The following is a 22,322-nucleotide window of genomic DNA, read 5'->3' as shown; positions in this document are numbered from 1 at the left end:
CAAATCTAAAGAGCACAATTTCATGATTAAACACTTTATTGGTTCTAACAGGAGTTTGAAGTTCAAGTGGACCAAGGACACATCTTAATAGAACAAAAGTGGGAGCACTATCTTTTTCTAATCAAATTAGCCAAAAATATTACTGAACAAAAGAAATGTACCACAGTTCCAATTATAACTTACCATCAGTCTAAAAATTGATCGCAATGGTATAGTGAAAAACAATCACATCTGACTTTGTGTGGTGATTAATTTTATGTAATTATATGTAACTTTGGGAAATGAGTGAGTTTTCATGAAGAGCAGTAACAGAGATGTGCATGCATATAATTTGAAGCGTCATTAGGGACAGCGTTTAGCTGAAGTGAGCAATACAGCCACATTGTCAAAAAGCATTTGGTATAGCAGTTGATTTTCACTCGCAAACACATGGCATTGACAAGTTAGTTTTGCTGCTCACCTTGTGTTAACGTTAATGGAATAAATAATGGAGAACATAAACCAGGTTTTATTAAGATTATTAATAGCTTCAAACAGTACAAACTAAATTAATTGATCACCATTTTAAAACCGTTTGTTTCAGAAAAAAGTGATGCCAATAACTAAATTTAGTTATGCATAAGCTTGAAAATGAGCGACGGGGGGAACAACACTAAAATGTGTATTTTCCTAGCATTAAGAACAATGCAATTATCAACATAGTGGCATTGTGGCTGAAACAGTTTCAAAGGTCATCTGGAAAATGTTTTTGAAATCAAGACGTTTCAGCTGCCAATTGGCAGCCATTATTAATTTGTTGCCTTAAATGTTAAGAGTGCTCCTTCACAGTATATATCATGCAGAGTTGCATAATGAAGTATCTTGAATTGTCACAAAAAACTTCTTGAAGTTAATTTCTTCTTTCTGTACAAGTTACATGAGCTGTACATCTGATCATAACTGAGATTAGATCTGTATATTTCAGGAAGCCCATTTGAGTCTGGGAAGTGATAAGTAGTAAAATACATTTGCCGTTGTACATATTAGTTAAATCTGACAGTCAAAGGCCAAGATTGTGATAATTGTACTATGAATATCAATTTGAACATTTCTTTCCATTTTCTGGCACAAATGAGCTTCCATAAAAATATTAAAAAAATAAACCTGGGAACCTTATGTACATTTTCTGACATCTTACTCTTATTTACATTGTATTTTATTTCACATCTGTTGTCTTGAAATCAATCAGTCCAAACTCTCATATTAACATTTCGGAAAGGCAAGCTAATCACAGAGTTTTGAGACGCAACGACTCTGAATGGCGATTAACAAAGTATCTTAGTAAACATTTAAACTGGGAATTCTGATGTTCCCAATAAATCATTTAAGCTTTAAGCACTTGTTTCACTTCAAACTTAAAATTAATAATTCTTTTTCCCAAAGAAAAACAACTCAGATATGTTTTAAATAATACATTTCCAGCCCTTGTTTTTGTCCACTTTTGCGGCAAACATTACAACAGCCCCCTAATGTGTTGTATTGTAGTTCTTAAAGTTTGGACTAGAATAAAGCTATATTTGATAAATCCTAAAATGTTAGGATAAGTGTTCTCCCAGGTTTACTTCTACAAGTATCTTCAAAACAAACTTCACTTTCCACATTTGCCTGCACCAGAGCCTCTCTCAGACGTCTGAATGGCGGACAGCTCGTCTCACTAGAGGGTGCTCTCCTCTTGTTCTTCTGTCACCCTAACAGACTGGACCATGTGACGTGTTTTAAATGCAGATCCTTATGAGTTGAGTGGCAAGAAAAAACACATGTGAAGTGTTCCTTTAGTCACAATGAGCCTTAATATTCTACAGCCTGGCTTGTTGAAAAAAGGCCTGTTAAAATAAAACAACAGAAGACAATGTGTAAATACATCTAGTGCAACAAAGCTTTTACTTAAATGGAGCAAAGCAATTCTGACCTTCAAATAGGTTTTCAAAACTTTGACATCTGGTTCTTGCAACACATGACACAATTCCTAGGAATGGGATTAAAAGCAAGTGTAAAAACAATACCTAAAACAATTCACCTCACAAACTTTTTAACTAAGTGATTTGTCAGTCCAGTGGTACCTGTGATATTTCTGGAGACACTTGAAGAGAGGGCAAATACTCCTGTTGAAGGAACTGGATAAACTCTGGTCCCTGAAACAGACATGACAATAATAAACCAGTTCAATACATCGGCCACTGAAAAAACACCATTAGCTTATTTTACCCGTTTGAGATGAATCATTTTCAGGGTAACAGCACACTCAGACAGCGTCTACAAAAAAAACATTTTAAAAAAGGCACAGGAGACAACTTTTTGAGTAGTATTCAAAGCTCACTTACTAGCACTGTCTGTGCATCAGAGAGGTCAAAGGTCGGTTTAAGAGGAGCCATGAAACAAGCAGGGACTATGTTTTTGTAGATAAAGTCAGGGAAGCCCACCATGCCATCTTTCCCCCCTGAGAGTATAATGAGAACATGACTTAATAGGAAATGCCATAGAAAGACTTTTTTCTTTCATTATAATATTTCATTACCCCACAGCTCCACTAATTTGGCAAGGATAATAAAGCAAGTTTTTTGAGCAATTGGGTCAGGGAAGTCAACAGCGCCCTGGATGATTGTGAACACAACCTGTTCAATGTTTTCTGCACCTAACAAAAAAAAAAACAAAAAAAACAAACAAAAACAAAACACGTGTTAGTTGGTGTATATTATAAAAACAGATTTGATATCAGATGCTTCAGCAATCTATGTGCTGTATGAAATGACAACTATGGTTTGATTTCTCAGCATGCATAGATTGGTACTGAATGCATTAGCATTTTTCACAGTTAATATATTTCTGTCAATTTAGCCACTGTATAGTGTCAATGTAACGCACCCTGATTGGCCATCACTTCATTCATTCCACTCCCTGTTACAGTTTGAATGAAGCTGAAGTAGCTTCTCCTCAGCATCTGCTTCTCCAAGGCAGCGGCTTGGTCATTGTCCTCAGCTGGTCGGGCTAACACCTCGAAAATGGCAAGTACGAGTGGCATGAAGATCTGCTGTAGGAAGGGTGACACCTGCCTCTGTCATGGTGACACAAACATGGGTCAGTAATTACATGAGCCTGTGGTGACAGAAGGTTTTACAACATGTAGGTTTACCTTAAACTTTGCAGTGATTTGGCTGATGAGTGGGATAAATTCTTGTAGGTCCTTTGCCTCACAGTCTTTGAGCATGTGTTCAGAAGCAGATGGAATAAAGGGCAGCACCTCCTCTTCCAGGCAGATGATCATTCGATGGAGGAAGGAGCGCACAGAGCTGCGCAGCACTCCTCTTTGTACAGGACAGCTCAGGGCAGGAAGAAAGGTCTGGAGACAGTCTCTGTAGACCTCAGTGCATCCACACTGCTTCACCGTCTGTTTGTTGCTGAATGCTTTACTGGTGCGACTAGAAAAAAACCCAACATGCTCATTAAAGACTGAAATATAGAACTGCTGATATGATACACTTAATTCATACCTTGCAAAGCCCACAGCATGGCTCAGGCAGTCTGCGAGGGCTACCTGTCTCTCCTCGTCTGTCTCCTGCAGCAGTTTGGCAAGAAGCAACCCAAAAGCCTCCATCAATGGTGTCAATAGGCTCCTCATCATAGCCTGTTTTCGTTCCACAGGACTTTCACCATTGACAATCAGAATGCCAGCAGTCTCAAACATAAACAGCTGATCATCACTTGTCAAAAGTGCTGGGAAACCATTTTCCTAAATCATGTAAGAAAGGGGGTTTCAGATTTTTTTTCCTATATTTTACATTTGAGAATTCCTTGCAGTAAAATGGACCCTAATGACATACAGGTGGAGCAAGTGCAAGCAGGTCCTGGATCCTAGTCAAAATGTCCTCAATAAAGGCATTCATGTGTTTACTGTTTTTGAAAAAGGGATAAAACAATTAAAATCAATTAAAAAGCATGTTATATAAAACAAAAGCTAAAGTAAAGACTTACTGCAGAGTTTTGATGAATCTGGAAAAAAGGTAAGCCACTCGGCTGCGGACTTTAGGGCTGCTGTGTCTCAGTCCTCTTTGGTCCAGAAATGCCATCTGCGGAAACAAAGTCTTAAAAATGGGAAAACACAAGTCAGTGGCCATACAGTGTTCACTTACCAAAACATTCGGAATGTGCTGAGGCTCCACTATGAAGAATTTATCATATCGCACTACAGTTTCAAAGAACTCTAAAGCCACTGAGCTGTGCTGGTAACTGATCACACCACAGGACACCAGCTGAAAGATATTAAAGAATAATGTTGATAATCATAAAATATTTAAATTATTTAAACTTTATATTGAAGCCTAAAAAAAACGTACTGTTCTCATCATTTCCTGAAGTGCATTCGTCTTTGCTGTGTCTCCAGAGAAATGAGCACCATGAGATGCAGGCAGTGCCTCTCCAAGCATGTACACCAGCCTTATAGCTACTTCAACCTCCATAAATGGAGCGGTCTGCCAATTTCTATGAATAAAAAAAAGTAGACAGATGTGTTCATGTTTTGAATTTGAGTAAAAAAAAAAAAAAAAAAAATAATAATAATAATAATAATAATAATAATAATAATAATAATAATAATAATAATATATATATATATATATATATATATATATATACACACACACACACACACACACATATATATATACACACACATACATATATATATATATATATATATATACATATATATATATATACACACACACACACACACACACATATATATATACACAAATAAAAGGAGAAATGTCTCACTGCATGGTGTTGGTAAAGACTCTACGAACAGCTTCCAGCAGCAGCTCGGGGGACACCTGAGCCAACCGATCCAACAGCATCTTCAGCTGTTTCCGGTATTCCACAAACATCGCCTCGTCTTCACCTTCATTCTCAAAGTTGTACTCATCATCATAGGTCAACTTTTTCATAACTGCAAGCATTACTGCCTGTAAAACATGTATTAATTATGTATTTGAAGAAAGTAAAGAATGTGTGTTCAATGAAAAAAAACAAAAAAAACTTGCCTCAATATTTCCCTTCTGCTGATCTGTCAGCTGAGGAAGCTACAAGAATGCACACAAATCATGAGTCATTAAAAAAAAAAAAGATGACAATTTTCTTTTAATTTTTTTTACATTCAAAGAAGGATAATGTAAAAAACCCTGCAACTTGTGTGTAATGTGCAGCGCTGCTTTGTAAATTTTATCTATACCTCCAACAAGATTATTTGGTGAGCATTGCTTGTATTTTATGAAACACAAAAGGTGAGCCCACCTGTTTAAGGACATGCAGGTAGTCATAGCAGAAGCCCACTATGTTTGCTGAGATATCATCATCTTCATGCACCAACAATTGCAGCAACAGCGGCACTTTGGCCTCCAGAGCCTGGAGGGTGTCAGCTGCCTCTTTAACATTTCCAGCTTTTGCCAACTTGGTCCAGCTCTGCACCAAACTCAGCCCCATACCGTTTATCAACCGAGAAAACTTGGCCAGAAAGTCTACATCCTCCTCCTAGTGAAACAAAAGTCACAAGAATGTTTTAAAATTCTCTTGCAAATGTTTGTCTCTTGCCATTTGGTACTTATTTTGAATTTCATTACCATTTCCATTTTTGCCCTTGTTATTGTAATGTGTGAGCTACAATGTCCAGGTAATTTCCCTTGTGAATCAATAAAATGCCTGCCACACACACAGCAGGATAATTTGTAAGATTTAGGACCCAATTTGCTTCTCCCTGACTTTGGATTTCATATGCGATTTTTAATCCACTGTGTCCCTCATGTGTGTTGTGTCAGTGAGACTCTGAGCTCCTCTTTCATATTGTAACCACAAAACATCACCACCACTACAGCAGCCAATAAAACAAAGCATTAGGTGCAGACGGAGTGGCGAATACAGTGGCACAAGATACAAACTAAAAAATAATCACAAAATAGCAAAAATAATTTATTATTCAATTCTAAAGTTGTTCAGATAAACTGCAGCATTCGCATCTATATTAACCCTTAACACTTGTCCTCTGCAAATAATGACACCCAAGCCACAAAACAGTTTGAAGTATTCTTTAAAAAGTAAAAAGGTGAGAGTAGTTCCTCATGTGTCCCTCTATAAATCCACAGGGAGGCTCGGGGTGCAGTTGCTACTACAGTAAATACGACTACTTCCTGTGTAGTTCATCACCAGCCTTCTTTGCATTAAAAGCATTTAACTGAACTATTGCATCTTATTTGTGAACTGTAGTGCAAGTCAAAACTGTTGTTATTAAATAGAAATGCAATGCACCAATATTTGGAACATTTTAGACTCATAGCTCACAACTTCCATTCAATGTCTGGTCTGCACTTTTTCACACGTTTAAAAAACATTTATGACTGAAAAATCTTGTAGTGTGTGGCAGGCTTAAATCTACAAAAATGTGGATGAAATAATTGTCTGTTTTTGTGCTAGATTTGCAAAAAAACTGCTTTGTTGTAAAATACATAAAAAAATAATTTATATTTTTAAATGAATGGCTTACCTGTTCCACATTGAAGAAGCCTGCAGTTTGCAATACTTGGCACAAAGACTCCACCAGTTTAGTTTTGTCCACAGGATCCATTCCTTTATTGACTATTTCAAACAAGCAGTCACATGCTTCCTCTCTGAGCTCCTCCATGGACATTTGACTCAGCAGCAAATTCACAAACCTAATCAGAAGTCAGAACTATGTTCATCCAATATACCCATTAATCCCAGTCTCTGTAATGTTAATGTACAACTAACCGATCATTGGCGATGAGGTTGAGGTCAATCCAAGACACGTAAGCCCCCACCACCTCCAGACACAGACATGTGAGCTCTGGGTGTGACTGCTGGTACGTCTGCAGAATCTGGAACCACGACTCCACTAAACTCGGGATGCACTGCTCACGCATTGAGTCTTTGATTAAAGTATTTCGGCGCGTCTCCTAAACCAAAAGGCTTATGATCAACATCATTTCAGCACAGTACTTTAACAGAAGCTTAACAGCTTTGTGGTAAATAAAAAGAAAGGCAGCAAAGGTGAACAGTAAGAAAGAAATAGCTACACAGACCAACCAATTGTATACTTATATTTCTAACTTATTACAGGAGTGTTTTATTTTGTTTCTGATGTTGTGATTGGCCCATGCAAAGTTAGCATGCGATGTTGTCTCCTGCCAAGTTAAACTTCAATAAATCTAAGTCTAAGATCAACCTTTATTAAGGACCTTTTCATTTTAATTCTTTGGAATATGACAATAAGGATCAACATAATGTGTTCATACGGGAAATTTCTGCAAAACCGTTAGCCTTCACAGAATATTGCAATAAATATTATAAATACTGTAATATTAGTGTGAAAGATACTGATGCTGTAACATTCCTGGTGGAAATGCTCATTAACAATATACACTGATAATGAGTTTATCAGCAGACTTGCCTCAGGTGAGTGCATGATGTCACGGTCCACCACCTCCGCGTCAATGGCCATGAGTGTTCGCAGGTAAATGTCAACACCGTGAGGATTTGAGCCGACAAGTGACAGAATATCAAAGAAGAATTTGGGCCACAGAGTTAGGTACTCCATGACAAACGTGAGGGCCAGCACTTGAGCAGCCTTGTTTCTGATGAAAGATTTCTCAGGCTGAGGGATGATTAACTGCACAGAAGAAAAGACACAGATATTCAGCTCCACCAGTCATACCAGCTTATTTTTCCATGTTTTTTTTTTTTTTTTTTTTTTTTACATTTTTAATGAGATTTCATTAATGCACATTTTTATAATAAACATATACACCGTACATGGGTCACCGGGCGATAAAATTAATCAACAGTCAAAGACAGAGAGGGGTCAATAAGACACTAGAAAAGAATAATGTAACTCTCAGGCTGCTGATACTCATATTTTACAAAGCCTCTGTACGTACAAAACAAGGCTTGAAAATATGTAGCACTGTGTGAAACAGGTGAGCATGTAAAGAAATACAGAAACAGCCTCTTAATAGTACCATCACTGTACCTGACACTGGAGCCACTTCATCAAACACTCCCTAATGAGCTGCTGTTGAGGAGCACTCAGACCAGCATGCCTAAACAAACAAATAGAACATGAAACATAATTAAGTGATCTGGGTGTAATTAGCATATTACAGGTGAAACAGATTGTATAAAGCTGGTCAATTATCTATTATATCAAGTGAATGAAAGTTTATTTGTCCATGTGTCGATCTTCATGACAACTGAAAAATATCAAAATTTTGACATTGGACATCCTTGAAACGTTCTCTGGTATTGAGCAATAAAAATGTTATGTCAAAATATTGTCCTGTCGACCCAAATCTCATTTAGTTTTTCACGCCATTCCAGTTAATGACAGAATGGCAGAACTGATTCTCTGCTACTGACCCACCTTTTTGCATTAGCATTTCACTGAAGCAAGCACTTGAATGTCTTTTACAAATTTTTTTCCCCAACAATAGCTACGTGACCTTGGCGGGGGAAAGTAACCCCGAGTTTTCTGTTTCACAAAGCATGTTTGGAGAAGAGTTAGAAAACTCCGATAGTAAATACTGAGTTTAGCAGAGGACACAAAACTTACTTAATAGATCTCAGAAAAGAGGAAAAAGATTCACCATGGCGACGGTAAACATCTTAGAGGAACAGGAAGTCATGTGACTAGAACATGCTTTAGGCAGTCAGGTTTAATATAAAAGAAATGTGGATTTCCACTTCAACACACTTTAGTGCATATGAAAGAAGTATTTGAATAAAATAAGTGTAAAGTAAAAATCAATCAAATAATTAAACTCTTGTCAAGCCTTATTCAGTACACCTGGTCCATCTGTGACTGACCTATCAGAGCTCTCCTTCAGGAGCAGACACTTGTTAAACTCAGAGTTAGAGGACTAAAAGCTGCTTGGGACCAGGTTGGGTTCACAGAATGAGTTCCCATGGAGACTCAAGGTTTAGTTCACTCCCTCTGTGAAACTGAAAACCTCTTTTCTGGGTTAACAAAGTTAACTCAAACTGAGTTTGGACTAAACCTGCTTCTCGACACAGGGCCCAGGAGTCTAAAACGCAAGCAAGTAAGGCTAGGGGGGTGGAGATAAGGATATGTGAAAACAGACATTATCTGAGCTCTTAGGCCTCAAATGCACAATGTTTGATGACTGAAACATGGATGAATTTCTAAACATGCAATTCAAAAAACATTATAGAGGTAGTAAAATCATGGATGAATGAGTCAATACTTTGTTTAATTCATTATATGGTTCTACAGAGTACAGCCTCTAGGGATACTTTTCTTTAATTTGTCTTTATCAATTGCCTTTGGTCAACATAAAATAATGTTTTGTTTTTTTGTGTCTGCATGGTTGACAAGGGTTGTGAATAATAAAAAGCTTCAGTTTTCCTTTAACAAAAGGACATAACTCGTAAGACACGATTTAATGTTGCATTTGATCTTAGAAATTAATTATTATGAACAACTTACCTGAACTTAATTTGATGTTCCAAAACTTGAAAACAGAAAAACTTCACATGGTCATCACTGAAAAAATATTAAATATATATTTTATGGCATCACTATAATGTTGAAAAATTTGTGTTTGTCTTTACTCACTTATAAATTCCTTTCGCAAGGGCTTCTGCACACACCTCCCAAGCATCCTGAGACTCCTTCAGCTGCTCAAAATATGCCATTGCCTGACATGTAATGAAACAAAACATTGTATCTAAAGTATACAATTTACGGTACATTTTCTGATACTGCTTATATACATTCGATTTTGAGCAACTTTTCTAACACTCGTTTAGGCTAAGATCGTTTTCACACTGCCTCTAGTTAGATAGACATAAAAGAGCATTTGCTCCAAGAGAGGTCCAGTTGCTCTCTGGACCACAGTAAACGGCCAGTCTCAGAGTGCTTGAAACAGGATGTCTCTGAGCGGCTTCACTCTCACTCTGGAGTGGGGCAAGTGCGGTGTTAATGCGACCAACCTTGGGCTGACCAACGTAGTCCGCTGTGACAGTAAAAGTGTTTGGAATTGGGTTAAAAAAACAAAACAAAAAAAATGCTGAGATCATGTATATTTGTATGAATGGGTGCTGCAAAGCTGCTGTTTGACATGTTTGTCTCACGAGGCAATTTGGATCAACGTAATATCAGCAACAGTCTTCTCCTACGTCTTTCTGTGCAGGTAAGCCTGTATCATTCAAAAAGGCAATAGTCCTCCGCCACCAGCGTGTACAGTTTTCATGGTGTATTTAGCCACAGGTGAAAGAAAAAACCACAACTTGCTTTGTCATAGAAATAAGTTTGGTGATCAGCTGATGTCTCATAGTGTTTAGGGTGAATGACAGGCGGTGTGTGTTTGTGCGTGAACATAAACGATCCCAAAAGTAAAATAAACAGAACCAAATCTTGTGTGCACTGGAGTCGGTCCCACTAGCGCACAAACGTGTGAAAACAACCATAATCATGCCGTGTCAAGTAAACCACAGAAATGAGAGTAAATAAGGATGCGTACCCTCTGCCTGTAGCGGGCGTCAGCATTGGGGTTGAGCCCCAGGAGGGCCTGCTCGTCCATGACTACAGTGACAGACTGGCAGGCCATTAGTGTGTTAGCTGTGGTCTGTGGAAAATTCACTCCTCTCTTCAGGTGACAGGCGAAACTCTCTCATCTGTTGACACAGATCAGTTGGTTAAGATCAGCACATCAAGTCCAGCTAATCACAATACAATGACTCATCTCTTTTTCGAATTGCTGTAGAATATGTACCTTAATAAATCCAAAATACATTTAAAAAAAAGCTCTAGATTTAAACTTAAACACACTTTTGGTTCAGGTGAGTCTTTAGAGTAGACGTTTTGGTTTTCTCCATTAAAAAAAAGAACGTAAAGGACTGGCCATTGATTTATCAAAACTTGACAAATACAATATCTTTAGTCTCCAGAATCTCAACAATACAAACTTTTATTAATTGCCATTTAAAAACGTCCTCCAAAGTCTAAACTGACAGAATTAACTGACAAAACTGGCAGTAGACCTCTGAATTAAAAAAGACTCAAGCAATCATATCATATACGATTAGAGACTGAATCTCGACCGCGATTAACAGTCGATTAATTGTACACAACTCGAGATATTGCACATGGAAAGTTTGTAAAAACCAATACAGAACTCTGCTGACAAATATGACCTTTTAATTGAAATCAAAGACCGTAGCAGGGTCGCAAAACCTCGTTCAGACCGGTTTTACCGAGAACCACTCGAGGCTCAACGTGGTGCAGCACGCAGCAGCAGTTGTGTGTCTGAGAATTACAGCATACAACAGGCTCATAATAGCAACTTGTATATATGTCAACACGGTCTACTTCTATGGCTATGGCAAGAACTACTGAGGGCGAACATTAAAGCTTATGACGGCATCTGCACATTTGACTGACTCGTCTCTTACCGGAGATGCAACATGGCACTAATGCTCGAAAACACCTTTGATGGAAGAGCAGTCCGTTGCTAACGTAAACATGGGGTAGACAGTACTGACGGTTGGGCAAAGATGACACAGAGGCTACTCCTAAAAAGTTGACAACTCAGCGCTACAAGCCGTAGGCATCGGAAGCTAACGCAAGCTACGGCTAAGTCATGCTAAAAGGTTAGTTTTCTACATGGTAAAATAAATAATACTTTCCAGTTCATAAGGCAATAGGGCAATCAGAAAAGACTCAATAACATTGGGCTAACATTTGATGAAGAAACCTTATTTTTCAGCCCGCGTGGATCACAACTAGCATCATTTACTACGTTGCTTCATTCACATCACCGCTTAGAAAAAAAGGAAAAAAAAATCACACGATGCCAGACACTCTACCATCGCTTAGCACTTTCTCACAGTAAAAACGCGTGTTCTTATATACCCACCTTAACGAAACATCAGGGGCCTTTGTTTTTAATCTATATCATGGAGAAGTAGTGTGTGGTAAATCGCTTTTTAACTCACGCACACGGCAGAAATCACGGTGCGGCGTGTCCATTCATTTAGCATCCGGGTCGGGCACACCCGGCACAGGAAGTAGTATCACAGCTCGTACGTTAAAACGTCGTTATTTTGTTTATATTATAAACTATACTTTGTTTTATCGATTATTTTCAAGAAAACATGGGCAAAAAAGTTACTATATTTATGCTTAAGGAAAAGGTGGTCCAAAATCTTTAGATGTTTTGATGTGAACATACGCATATTACTAATGCTAACCAAGGGGATTGAACAAATGCGTGTAAAATGTTTACGTCAAATTTCATCTTGTTTTTATTTACACGATGCAATTGCATTTTTTTTACTAGAAATAAAAATAGATAGAATGATTGATATTTCCTTTTTATTCCCCAATAAATGTCTTCACAATTGTTCTTTGACAATGACAGCACACCTCTACTTAAAGGCCAGAATGATATCCACACAAAGGACACTTGGAAAAGCAGATTGCATGTTTACATAAAAATGTTGGCTTCCACATAAATTTAAGAAGCTAAATGGGGAAACATACATCCAGGGTTCAATCGCTGAGAAACAAACAAAAACCTGTTGCAATAAATAGTTCCCAGAGCAAAAACATTCAAAAGACACTCCAAAAGAAACTAAACTAAATCCTCTGTCATTATAAAATTTACTGTCACTGCAAGTGTTTAATTTGTAAAACCAAATTGAACGGCCTATTACTTGGAGACTTCTCCAAAAGTCAAAATCTGCAACACTGTACAATAATTTGTATGGATATACACTTACTCTCAAGATACCTCTTCCTCCAAAAAAGTAAAATTAATACAAGAAGCAAAAAAAGATACACTTTCTAATAAAACAGCAGCAAGTGGAATGTAGCTGTGAATATCAGAGCCTACTTGAGAATATGTGATGTATCAAAAACATATTTCACAGTATAACCATCAAATTACTGGAGATGAGTTCAGTTCAAATAAGCATGTATTATAAAAAAACGACTGTGGTATGGTCAATAATGTGAGACCGGCGGGGTTTAACTAGTGGAGGATATGGGCAAAGGGGGTGAGATGTACTAAAAAGTGATTGAGAAAGTTTTAGCCTTTTTTCTCCTCCAAAATTTTAAGGAGCTCATTGGCGTCTTCCTCTGTCTTGACACGTATGAGAAGTGGGATAGGAGTATTTGGGTTTTTGTCATCAATGGTTGGATTGGGAACACACACAAGCATAACATTGTTCTTGCCGACCCTGGAACATGGTAAGGATGACTGTAGAATGATGTTCAGTAGGATGTTTCCTGTGAAAAAAAATGATACACAGCATATCGTGATAAAAATTATGTTCACAACATAATTTAAAAATAAACCAATAAATACGGTTTCACAGGTTTGATCATTAACTAGTCTAAGATGCAGAAAGGTGGTACCACCACCAGATGGAGCTATTCTCACATACAATCATCAAACTTGCTCCTTAATTAAAAAAAAAAAAAAAATCTAAAATGATTAGAAATCACACCATTGTGGTTAAAATAAAACATGCAAGGTTTGTAAACATGTTTACAAGAGTCCTAACAATGTAAAAACAAAAAAACCTACCCAGATTGGTGTCTGCTCGAATTATCATTTGAGTTTTGTCTTCTCCACTTTGTTTCAAGTGCAAAGTTCCCACTCCTTTTTCCTTAAATTCAGTATCCTTTTTGTAAAACATTTTACACCTAAAGTTACAAAAACACTGTCGTCAATGCACTAATTAGAAGCATTATATAATGTAATGTCCTCTCACGAATAGTGTGACATACTTCTTGGAATAAAAAGCATCTTCCTCTTTTACTTCCTTGATTTCAGGTTTGGGCGGATCTTCGGTTTCCTCATCTCCATTTTCATCTATGGGACAGAATTAACATCTTGATTAATTCATGTGTAAAATAAACAACTTGACAAACAAGTTCATATCTCTGCCTGCAACTACAATTATTAGGTTCGGGCAAGTAAAAACACATACCTGTTTGTGGTGTGTTTTCACTTTTAGGTGCTGCAAAGGACTGGGAGCTTGCTGCTCCAAAGAGGGGGCTCTGAGTTGAAGCATTGCCAGAAGAGAAAGAAAAACTTGGAGCTGTGGACTTTGGTCCAAATGAGCTTAAAACTGTACTGTCCACCTTCTGGCCAAAGTTAAAAGAAACACCGGCGGGTACTGATGTGGTGGTTTTGTTTTGAGTCGACTCATCAGGCCCTTTCCCAAATGAGAACAAAGCTGGAGTTGGACTGCTGCTGCAAGAACTGAAGGAAGCAGCAGGAGGAGGAGCTGTATTTGCTGGGACTGCTGGCTTCTCCCCAGAGCTGACATCAGATGCTCCAGCCCCATATTTCTTCTCAATGCTGGTCAGGTGTCGTTCATAATCCCGGAAGATGGGGTTCAGATCACACAATGGGTTGTCATTGACATGCTTGGTGATCCAGTCCCGCACGGAGCAGTTAAGTGCAGTCAGTTGCCGACTGTACTCCTTATAACTGGTGCTGCTGCTGGAGCCTGCGCTTTGAGCTGGGCTCAGGGAAGCGCCATTGGTCTGTTTTGTAGTGATGTCAGCACTGACGCTAGAGGAGGCGGAGCCGTTGAATGCTGAACACAAAAAGAGGGATGTCAGTGCAATTTTGCAACCAATTCTGCTCCCTTAGTTTAATTTCACAAAATGTTAACACCTTCCCTTCTACAGATTAGCACTGATAAAGCACATATAGTGTATTTATCTACATATTGCTAAACTCGTACCCGTTGCACTTGTGGATGTGGGAGGTGCTGTGAAAGTTCCAAAAGAAGGGACACCATTTCCATTGCTCAAACCTCCAAAACCTTTGAAACTGCCACCATTGCCAAAACCTGAAAAAGATGCTGAAGTTGGCCCTGCGCTTGTTGTGGATGGCGTCAGAGAGAATCCCTTAAAACCTTTGAAGGTTCCACCACCATCAGCCTACCAAAAAACATATTCATAAATCAGTTGAATGTTCCATTTGGGGAACACAAATTAATAGTAAGACCAACAATTTTATGTCTACAACTCTGGATGATAAGACTTAAACATATAAAAGGCAATACTTACCTCTGATCCAAGATTTCTACGCTTGGCCTTTTTAATAGGACGATTCTTTAAAACATCATCACTTGCCATAGAAAACGTCCCAGCCTAGAAAATAAAACAGGCAAGTTTAAAATTTTTCGATAAGTAGCTACAACAAGTTAAATAACAAAGGCCTGAGATCATTGTGCGCTCTTATCAAATGAAAATATTAATGCCACATGATTCATGCAATAGACTAATACATATAATGCGTTTCAAAAATTACAGGAGGGAGTGTTTTTTTTTTTTTCAATTACTAACCTCTTCTCCCTCTTCTTCCTGATCCCAGTTTCGGTCAGTTAGCTCTTTGTCTGCAATCCTCTTGGCCATACCTACAATGTTGTCATAACAACGTTTTACTTTGATTTCGCATTAGACTGGCAGAAACAATAGGCATTTGAGGAAATTGTTCCCATCGATATAACGTCAATGATTGTCATGTGGACACCTGTCGTCACCTCTTATCTTGGCAAGTTAAAGAAATATGATGTGGTTTAAAAGGTAGTGAGCACAAAGTGCAACGCAACAGCAAACAGAAATGTCTCCCACTGAAAACAGAGCTATAGGTTTAATTTACGATGAATAACAGCATAGATTAAACTCATTTATCACGTCTGAATTTATAACGTTAGCCAATTGATATGGTTGAGTAACGGGAAAATCTACGTAACATTACCACAAACGCAAATATTAAATATTTAAATATGTGCTAGCATTGATTTACACTCGCGGCTATGCACATTTGAGCCGATTCACGTTAGCCTGTTTCGCTGCTAGCTCCTAAAGCCTATGGTGAACGCGAACATGAGGTAAAACATTTAAACTTTAAATCGACCCAAAGATCACATACCTTTTCATAAATGGTTTACTTCAGTAATCTGAGAAATATTACTTCACGCGAAGTAAGACTCTCTGAGGTAAATCCTCTGTATTTAGATAACTGTTCGTATCTTTCACACCGCCATTTTACATCGCGGCATATCCGCATGTGTTTACGCGGCCTGTCCACTGAGCATGCGCGAAACAAAATTATGGTTTGGGAGTTGTAGTCGCACGTCCATGTTTGTAGTCCGTTTGCCCCTGTTGTATCCACCTAGGCAGGTGGGTAAGCAGCAGTATGTGTTCGCGTGTGCTCATTCTTTTACAGTAAGTTTGTTAACCAAGTTGATTGTATTATTGAGAGTCTTTCATTTTTTTCCCTTAGATCAATGTTTCTCAAACTGGTGCGTCAGCTTCTTCAGGAGGTAGTTACTTGGACAACTGGACAACAGTTTGTGGGTTTGCCATTTTATCCACTTCTTTGTTCTCCTTTGAAAAATGTATTGTTACGAATGAAAGTAGTTAGTAGTAGTAGTTAACTTTTAGACTTGGTTTGTTTAGCTCAAGATTAGACCTGCAGTAGTCTTGTTATATAGCCAAGATTAATTTAAACATTTGATTCCATCTCTATGTAACCTATTTAATGAAGTTATTTTTATAACTTTAGTCATTAGGTAGCAAATGAGGTTATTTTGATATTTCTGGTCATAAAAATATTGGCTGCTACATGGCTTTTCCTCAAGCTTTCAGAATCCCAATTGGCACTGCCAAACAGAAACAGGTGCTCGAGAAAGTAGGGAGCAAGCTGTGGGCTTTAGTGGCCACAGGAGACCCTTGACCAGCTGTCAAAAGAAATATGGTATGATTTGTCAGTGAAGAAGCAACAGTTAAAATAATACATAACTATCTTATCTGGTTAAAATGCATCTTTAGGAGCTCAGAATACTGTCTGTCTTTATTGGTTAATTTATACAGGTTAGCCTTTCTTGACACTACAAGAGAATACAGCACCACAGCATTTTATCAATGTAGCAGTTTTTAACCTCGTGCTAATCTATGAATTGGACAATGCATTGTTAAAATCCTCAAAATGCCTCAAAACAATTTGTATTTTAACATGCATTGCACGCAAAAGCGTTTCTGCGTCATTTTACTTTCTGCCCACTTTGACATAGAACTTTCAGACAACAGACAACAGAGCATGATTGTGTTTTAAAAATGTTTGTTTCATTCTCACATCCTTGCCTGAGTTCCAGAACACACACTTCTTGGACTTGGCAACTCGCATGCATCAAATAAACTATAAATCCTGCCCTATGTGCCCCACTCCTTCTATTGTTTAGCCTTCATCATACTCTGAGTGAGTGACAGGTGGATTTAAGCAATCACAGAGAAGCAAAGTAGAAGAAATACTACTTACTTTATTTACCTCGTAAAGGCTAAATTGAAATTGTGGCCTGGTTCCAGGAAAATCATAATATGAATTTTTTGGCGTATCACCCACCCTATAATAATTATTGTTTTATCTATTTTTATTTATTTATTTTTTTCTTAATACTATATATATATATATATATATATATATATATATATATATATATATATATATATATATATATATATATATATATATATATATATATATATATATCTTTTCATTTCCTTAAACTATACTTGTGCTCTTTTCAGTGATGCATGTGAAATTTCATGCACATTTACTCTAATTGCTGGCTCAGCCAACATGTCAATTAAGCTTTTACAAATAGGGCTATAATTAACATGAATTAATTGATAGGCCGTGTGAATAGCAATTAGTATAGCGAGAAATAAGAGGCCCAAAGTACAAAATTGACTGGTAGTGGTTAGTTTTACACTTTTTTGAAAAAATAAGGGACATGAGTGAAACCAAGTCACTGCCAATCTGGACTATGAATTATATGAAAATCCTATCTTTTCATCAGCAGTACATGCTTGGTTTCCATTTTTAGGACCAACTCACAGCATCACTGATGTAGTCCTAGGCTGATATTAAGATCTCAACAACACACAGCGAACAAAGCACTGTATGATAGGGCCTTGTTTCTCCATTAGATAACATCTTCATTTTTATATTTGTGATATTTGAAAATAAAATTCTCTCTTTAGGCTGTTATTATTTGCATAAATGGCAATGATATTTCATAATTTAAAAGTAGGCAACAAACATAACTTTATAAGCAAATGTTACCAATTAATAAAATTTAAAAAAAGAGCAATGACGTTACAGTTAGGGATGTTTTTGAGCCATTAACTTGAAGGCTATTTTTTCATAATATAATCAAAAAGGTAGTATGAGCACAAATCTGACATGTGTGTATTTAGGACAAGTGCAGCTTAAAAACTCAGCAGCTTGAACCCAAAAGCCACCACAGAGAAGACTTCAGGAGTTTCACCGTTGAGCCGTGAAATGAAAAGTAGCAGCTGATGTAGCAGACCCGGTTGGTGTGGGGGAGGGTTGGAGCAGGCAGGCACTGAGCAAAGAGAGGCAGAGAAAGAGGAGGGTGGGTGAGCGGGGGACTACTTTCTGTCAGCGGTGCAAGCTGTCCCCCATCTGTAACTTTATTTTTAGGGTTTTTGGCTTAGTTCACAGGTTTCAATCTGTTGATGGTGACTTGTTACGATGTATCATAAAGTTTCAAGAAAAGGTTCCTTTTGTCTCTGTCCATGGTGCTACTTTGGTGGCACTGCATGGTATTGTAAGTTTAGCAATGAAAATGGCAATCGATTTGTATATACAGTTTTATTACAGTCATATGAATTAAGAACAAAGTATAGTTGCCTGGTTTTAGCCATTGTTTTCAAATTCACAGCACTGTTTTATCACATCAACTCTCAGATCACATACTGCTGCGTAAAACCCCTCCCTCACGAGTCTATTTCTTCTGTGCATTGGCTTTTATTTCTGTCACTCAGTTACGTCATCTCTTGTTCTACTCCTCATAGGTCTACATTGCTGTGTCCCCTTGTCCCTCTGTTAAGACTGTCCAATAACAATGACTCTGGGGGGACAGAGGTAGGCAGTGCACGAAGGGGGGGCTATCAGGGGGTCAAGCTGTCAAAGGGGGGGAGGAGAGCTTTAGTGAGAATGACTGTCACTGTCACTAGTCAGGGTTCTTTGCTGTCAATGCTAAAATAAATAATATTATAACCAATGTAGGCTATGCTTTGTCAGTCTGTTTGTTTATTCATTTGGTATGAATGTATTATGATATTGGACACCATCTAGCAATTTATTGAACAATAAACACAAGTGGCTACATAGAAAACAATAATTATAAAAGTGTAAAAACTAACTTACTCTCCTTATAATACGTCTATGAAAACTTTATAAACCCAAAGTAGAGTAATTAACTGTGGACTAAGCCCTATTTTGTCAACAATGTTTTGTGACAGCTGTATTGTGTTAAATATATATATATATTTTACATGATGATGCACAGTGTGATCCAAATGCAATGACAGATCTATCACGTAATTCTTATCCATTGTACAGCGTTAGATACTTTTTAAGTTGTGGCCGTCTCTTTGCGCATGCACACTCAGAGCTCTGGGCTCCATCCGGGATCTTAAGAATTACCATTGACAGCCAAAGCGCTACTTTTCTCCAGGCAAAGTGAAATCAAGCCGCGCACTCAGACAAAATATAGTTCCCGTTTTTCAACTTAAAATGATGAAATTAGAAGCTAACCTACTTTTCTAGTGGACTTCTCTGCTTTCAGACGTAATTAAGAAGGAATACGCATTGGAGCCGAGATCTGTTTGCTGTGTTTGGATCACTTTTTGAGACGGGCGGAAAGTGTGTGATGCGTCCTAGCTTGTAAAAGAAGCGAGAACTTGCCTTGCAGTCGGAGTAGTTCTTCTTTCAATTGTTATTGTCGCTTTAAAAATCTTCAATTCACTCAAACTTTGTTACGACCGCATCGAAAGTGGGAGAAAAGTGATTTTGTATCCGGAACATGGAACTACAGGGCCTACAGGAGGCGTTGAAAGTAGAAATCCAGTGTCATCAGGTAAATGAAACATCGTGTTATTCTATCCTTATTGGTGTTGTGAGCAAGTGAGAGCAGTTGGGGATATCTGACGGGATGAAAGGTTAACACTCCGACTGAATAACTATGCGACATGCCGCTTACAATGTCTGTCGGTGACACGACGCCCCCTCCAAGTCTCATCAAGTGTACTTTTCACTGTACTTGGTCTAATTATTGCTGCTCTTTTCTCGAGCAACAATATTTGGCAGAAGGATGCGGTGGGGCTGTGTAGCGATCGGGACGCGACCTGAATATTTATGAGGCGCTAGAAACGTTGAGTCGTTGTGCTTTAATATCGTCGCTTTGTTCGTGCCTTTCGTAGTCTTATAACTTGATGCACTTTTCTAACCTCCGTATACTCCTGCATCGTGTTACTAGTTGAACAAATGAAGTAATCTTACACCTTTCTTGATTGTTATCCTACATCGAGGCTTCAAACATCGGGCCACTGAATTGGGGAGTATGCGAGAAACTTTATCAGCTGAAATCTCTCCTCTTTGGCTCAGCCTCAGCCTCTCTATTTGTGTCTTTTAAAATATCACATTCAGGCTCATTTTGCGGTAATAGTTGCACAGGGTTACTTTACATTCTTTTGGCCTGGTAAGTTTCTTCGTGGTGTTAAACTGACATTTCATGATGACATTTCATTGCTTGTGCTTTTGAAGATTGATGGAGGCTCAAGCAGATGCTTATTTCTGTCAAAAACAACTCTATCTCAGCCACTCTATCTACTGTCGTATCAGAGATTTCACTCGGTACAGGAGACGCATATTCCTTGTATTTGACGTGTTGCTCTTAAAGCTTTGCTCCCAACTCCGTTTTCTCTCTGTCCTAGGCTCTGAAAGTTGTGTAATGTTGAACATTTTTAGCGTCCATTTTGAGTTGGTCGACATGTTTCTGGAGCGTTAGATTGGGTTATAAAGGGAACATTCTTGCTAACTATCCCAAGACTTTAAAAGTCGTATTTGACCATTTCAGTCGAAATAAGCGTCATGGTCGACATCAAGGTGTGTTTAAGTGTGTTACATCGCTCGTTCACGATGGTTTTGTTACTTTATACTTAGTCGACTAGCGTTATTTCTTGGAGGCCACGTGATTTGGTCGGTGATTGTGATTCGCCCACGATCACGCTTTCACTTTTTTACTACCTCGTTTTTAACATTTGTGTCCTACATTAACTTGGAAGCAACAGAGGCTCGTGTCTGGAGCTGTTCTGCTGAAAACAGAGGCGAAGCGGCGGAGTTCAGGACCTCGGTCAGCTCCTCGGCAGCTCCACCGCCTCAGCTCCACCGCCCCAGCTCCACCGCCCCAGCTCCACAGCACCGCTCTCAACTTCCGAGCTCCGCTGCTTTGTGTTTGTCGGATTGTCATAGGCAAATACACTGCAAAAAGCATTAACCATTAAAACGCCGTTTCTTTTGGGTAGAGCTAGTTGATAAAAAGCCCAGGGTAGTGCAGCAATAAAAAGAAAAGGGAAAAGGAAATGCTAAAAAAAACACACACACATTTTATTCAATAGGACATTATCTGTTTTATTCAGTCTTGCTGTAGTTAGTTCTTAATTGTTACATAGTTGTTTGTGTCCTAGTTTCTGGTCAACCTGCTTCTTTCAGTTTTATAGTGGAAGCTTCCATTTTGAATAAAGGGGTGGCCTCTCCCCTACCCTGTAACATGGAGAGGGAAAAGTCTACAGAGTTTCATACCGGAGGAGGAGAAGGAGGGGGGATGGGCCCCATTCATGCCTAACATTACCATTTTGATTGCTTTGATGCTGTTTTTGGTTGGAGGGGGAGGGGAGTCCAGGAAAGAGAGAGCTAGAAAGCCCAGTCAGCACTGCATGGCAATGTTTTTAATCACCACAGATTTGTTTCTGTTCAGCAGCTGATTGTGACCCATGCATTACACAGCATGTATAGCAACCCTTTTCATGTAAATTAATTCAAACACAAGAACAGAATTATTTGAATTCAGTGAACTTGTAAAGATATGCTGATTCAAAGTAGAAATAAATTGAGTAAACATTTCAGTAATCCCCATAATAAGCTGTAAAAGAGTGATCGTTTGCATATTACAAAACATTATTGGTTTGATTGAATATGTGAACATTTCTTCCAGCAAGAGATAGCTGGAGGTCATTTGATGGTCACAGACTGAGCAGGCCTGAGGCTGACAAGAATGGATAAGTTTTACTGCCAGAGAGAAAATATGGATAAATGCTTTACAGATGGGGTGTGCGTTTAAGGCAGTACTTAACTTAGGAGTTTAAT

The 22,322-nt window shown here is 38.3% G+C and overlaps 3 protein-coding genes across 4 annotated transcripts in view; 1 reads left to right on the top strand and 2 right to left on the bottom strand.

The window, feature by feature from the left end:
• Window positions 1-18: 18 nt before the first annotated feature.
• On the bottom strand, window positions 19-12,121 carry xpot (exportin, tRNA (nuclear export receptor for tRNAs)). The gene is made up of 24 exons (XM_033990376.2): window positions 11,976-12,121; window positions 10,581-10,734; window positions 9,674-9,756; window positions 9,545-9,601; window positions 8,072-8,141; window positions 7,493-7,711; window positions 6,814-6,998; window positions 6,569-6,737; window positions 5,326-5,562; window positions 5,072-5,114; window positions 4,810-4,993; window positions 4,371-4,515; window positions 4,167-4,286; window positions 4,009-4,103; window positions 3,858-3,927; window positions 3,528-3,766; window positions 3,170-3,455; window positions 2,902-3,091; window positions 2,555-2,671; window positions 2,361-2,476; window positions 2,245-2,292; window positions 2,100-2,171; window positions 1,949-2,005; window positions 19-1,862 (listed from the first exon to the last, which is right to left on the bottom strand). The coding sequence occupies exons 2-24, from the start codon at window positions 10,665-10,667 to the stop codon at window positions 1,836-1,838; spliced, it is 2,916 nt and encodes a 971-aa protein (XP_033846267.1). The 5' UTR covers window positions 10,668-10,734; window positions 11,976-12,121; the 3' UTR covers window positions 19-1,835.
• A 338-nt stretch (window positions 12,122-12,459) lies between these two features.
• On the bottom strand, window positions 12,460-16,169 carry nup50 (nucleoporin 50). 2 transcript variants are annotated; one of them, XM_033990379.2, is made up of 8 exons: window positions 16,017-16,169; window positions 15,428-15,498; window positions 15,149-15,232; window positions 14,821-15,019; window positions 14,056-14,670; window positions 13,853-13,937; window positions 13,650-13,768; window positions 12,460-13,348 (listed from the first exon to the last, which is right to left on the bottom strand). In XM_033990379.2, exons 2-8 carry the CDS (start codon window positions 15,494-15,496, stop codon window positions 13,149-13,151), a joined length of 1,371 nt encoding a protein of 456 aa, XP_033846270.1. In that variant the 5' UTR covers window positions 15,497-15,498; window positions 16,017-16,169; the 3' UTR covers window positions 12,460-13,148. The 2 variants fall into 2 exon arrangements, with proteins under 2 accessions (XP_033846270.1, XP_055087714.1); XM_055231739.1 differs by having other exon boundaries at window positions 14,821-15,002; window positions 15,138-15,232; window positions 16,017-16,162.
• A 3,552-nt stretch (window positions 16,170-19,721) lies between these two features.
• The window catches only part of phf21b (PHD finger protein 21B), a 39,051-nt gene continuing 36,450 nt past the window's right edge, over window positions 19,722-22,322 (top strand). The window contains exon 1 of the mRNA XM_055231856.1: window positions 19,722-20,034. Coding sequence (XP_055087831.1) covers window positions 19,981-20,034 — 54 coding nt within the window. The 5' untranslated portion in view covers window positions 19,722-19,980. The remainder of the gene's footprint in view (window positions 20,035-22,322) is intronic.

This window comes from Periophthalmus magnuspinnatus, chromosome 23, assembly GCF_009829125.3.
Source record: "Periophthalmus magnuspinnatus isolate fPerMag1 chromosome 23, fPerMag1.2.pri, whole genome shotgun sequence".
Taxonomy (NCBI): domain Eukaryota; kingdom Metazoa; phylum Chordata; class Actinopteri; order Gobiiformes; family Gobiidae; genus Periophthalmus; species Periophthalmus magnuspinnatus.
Note: the sequence above shows the minus strand (reverse complement) of the source record. Positions and strands in the feature narration are given on the sequence as shown.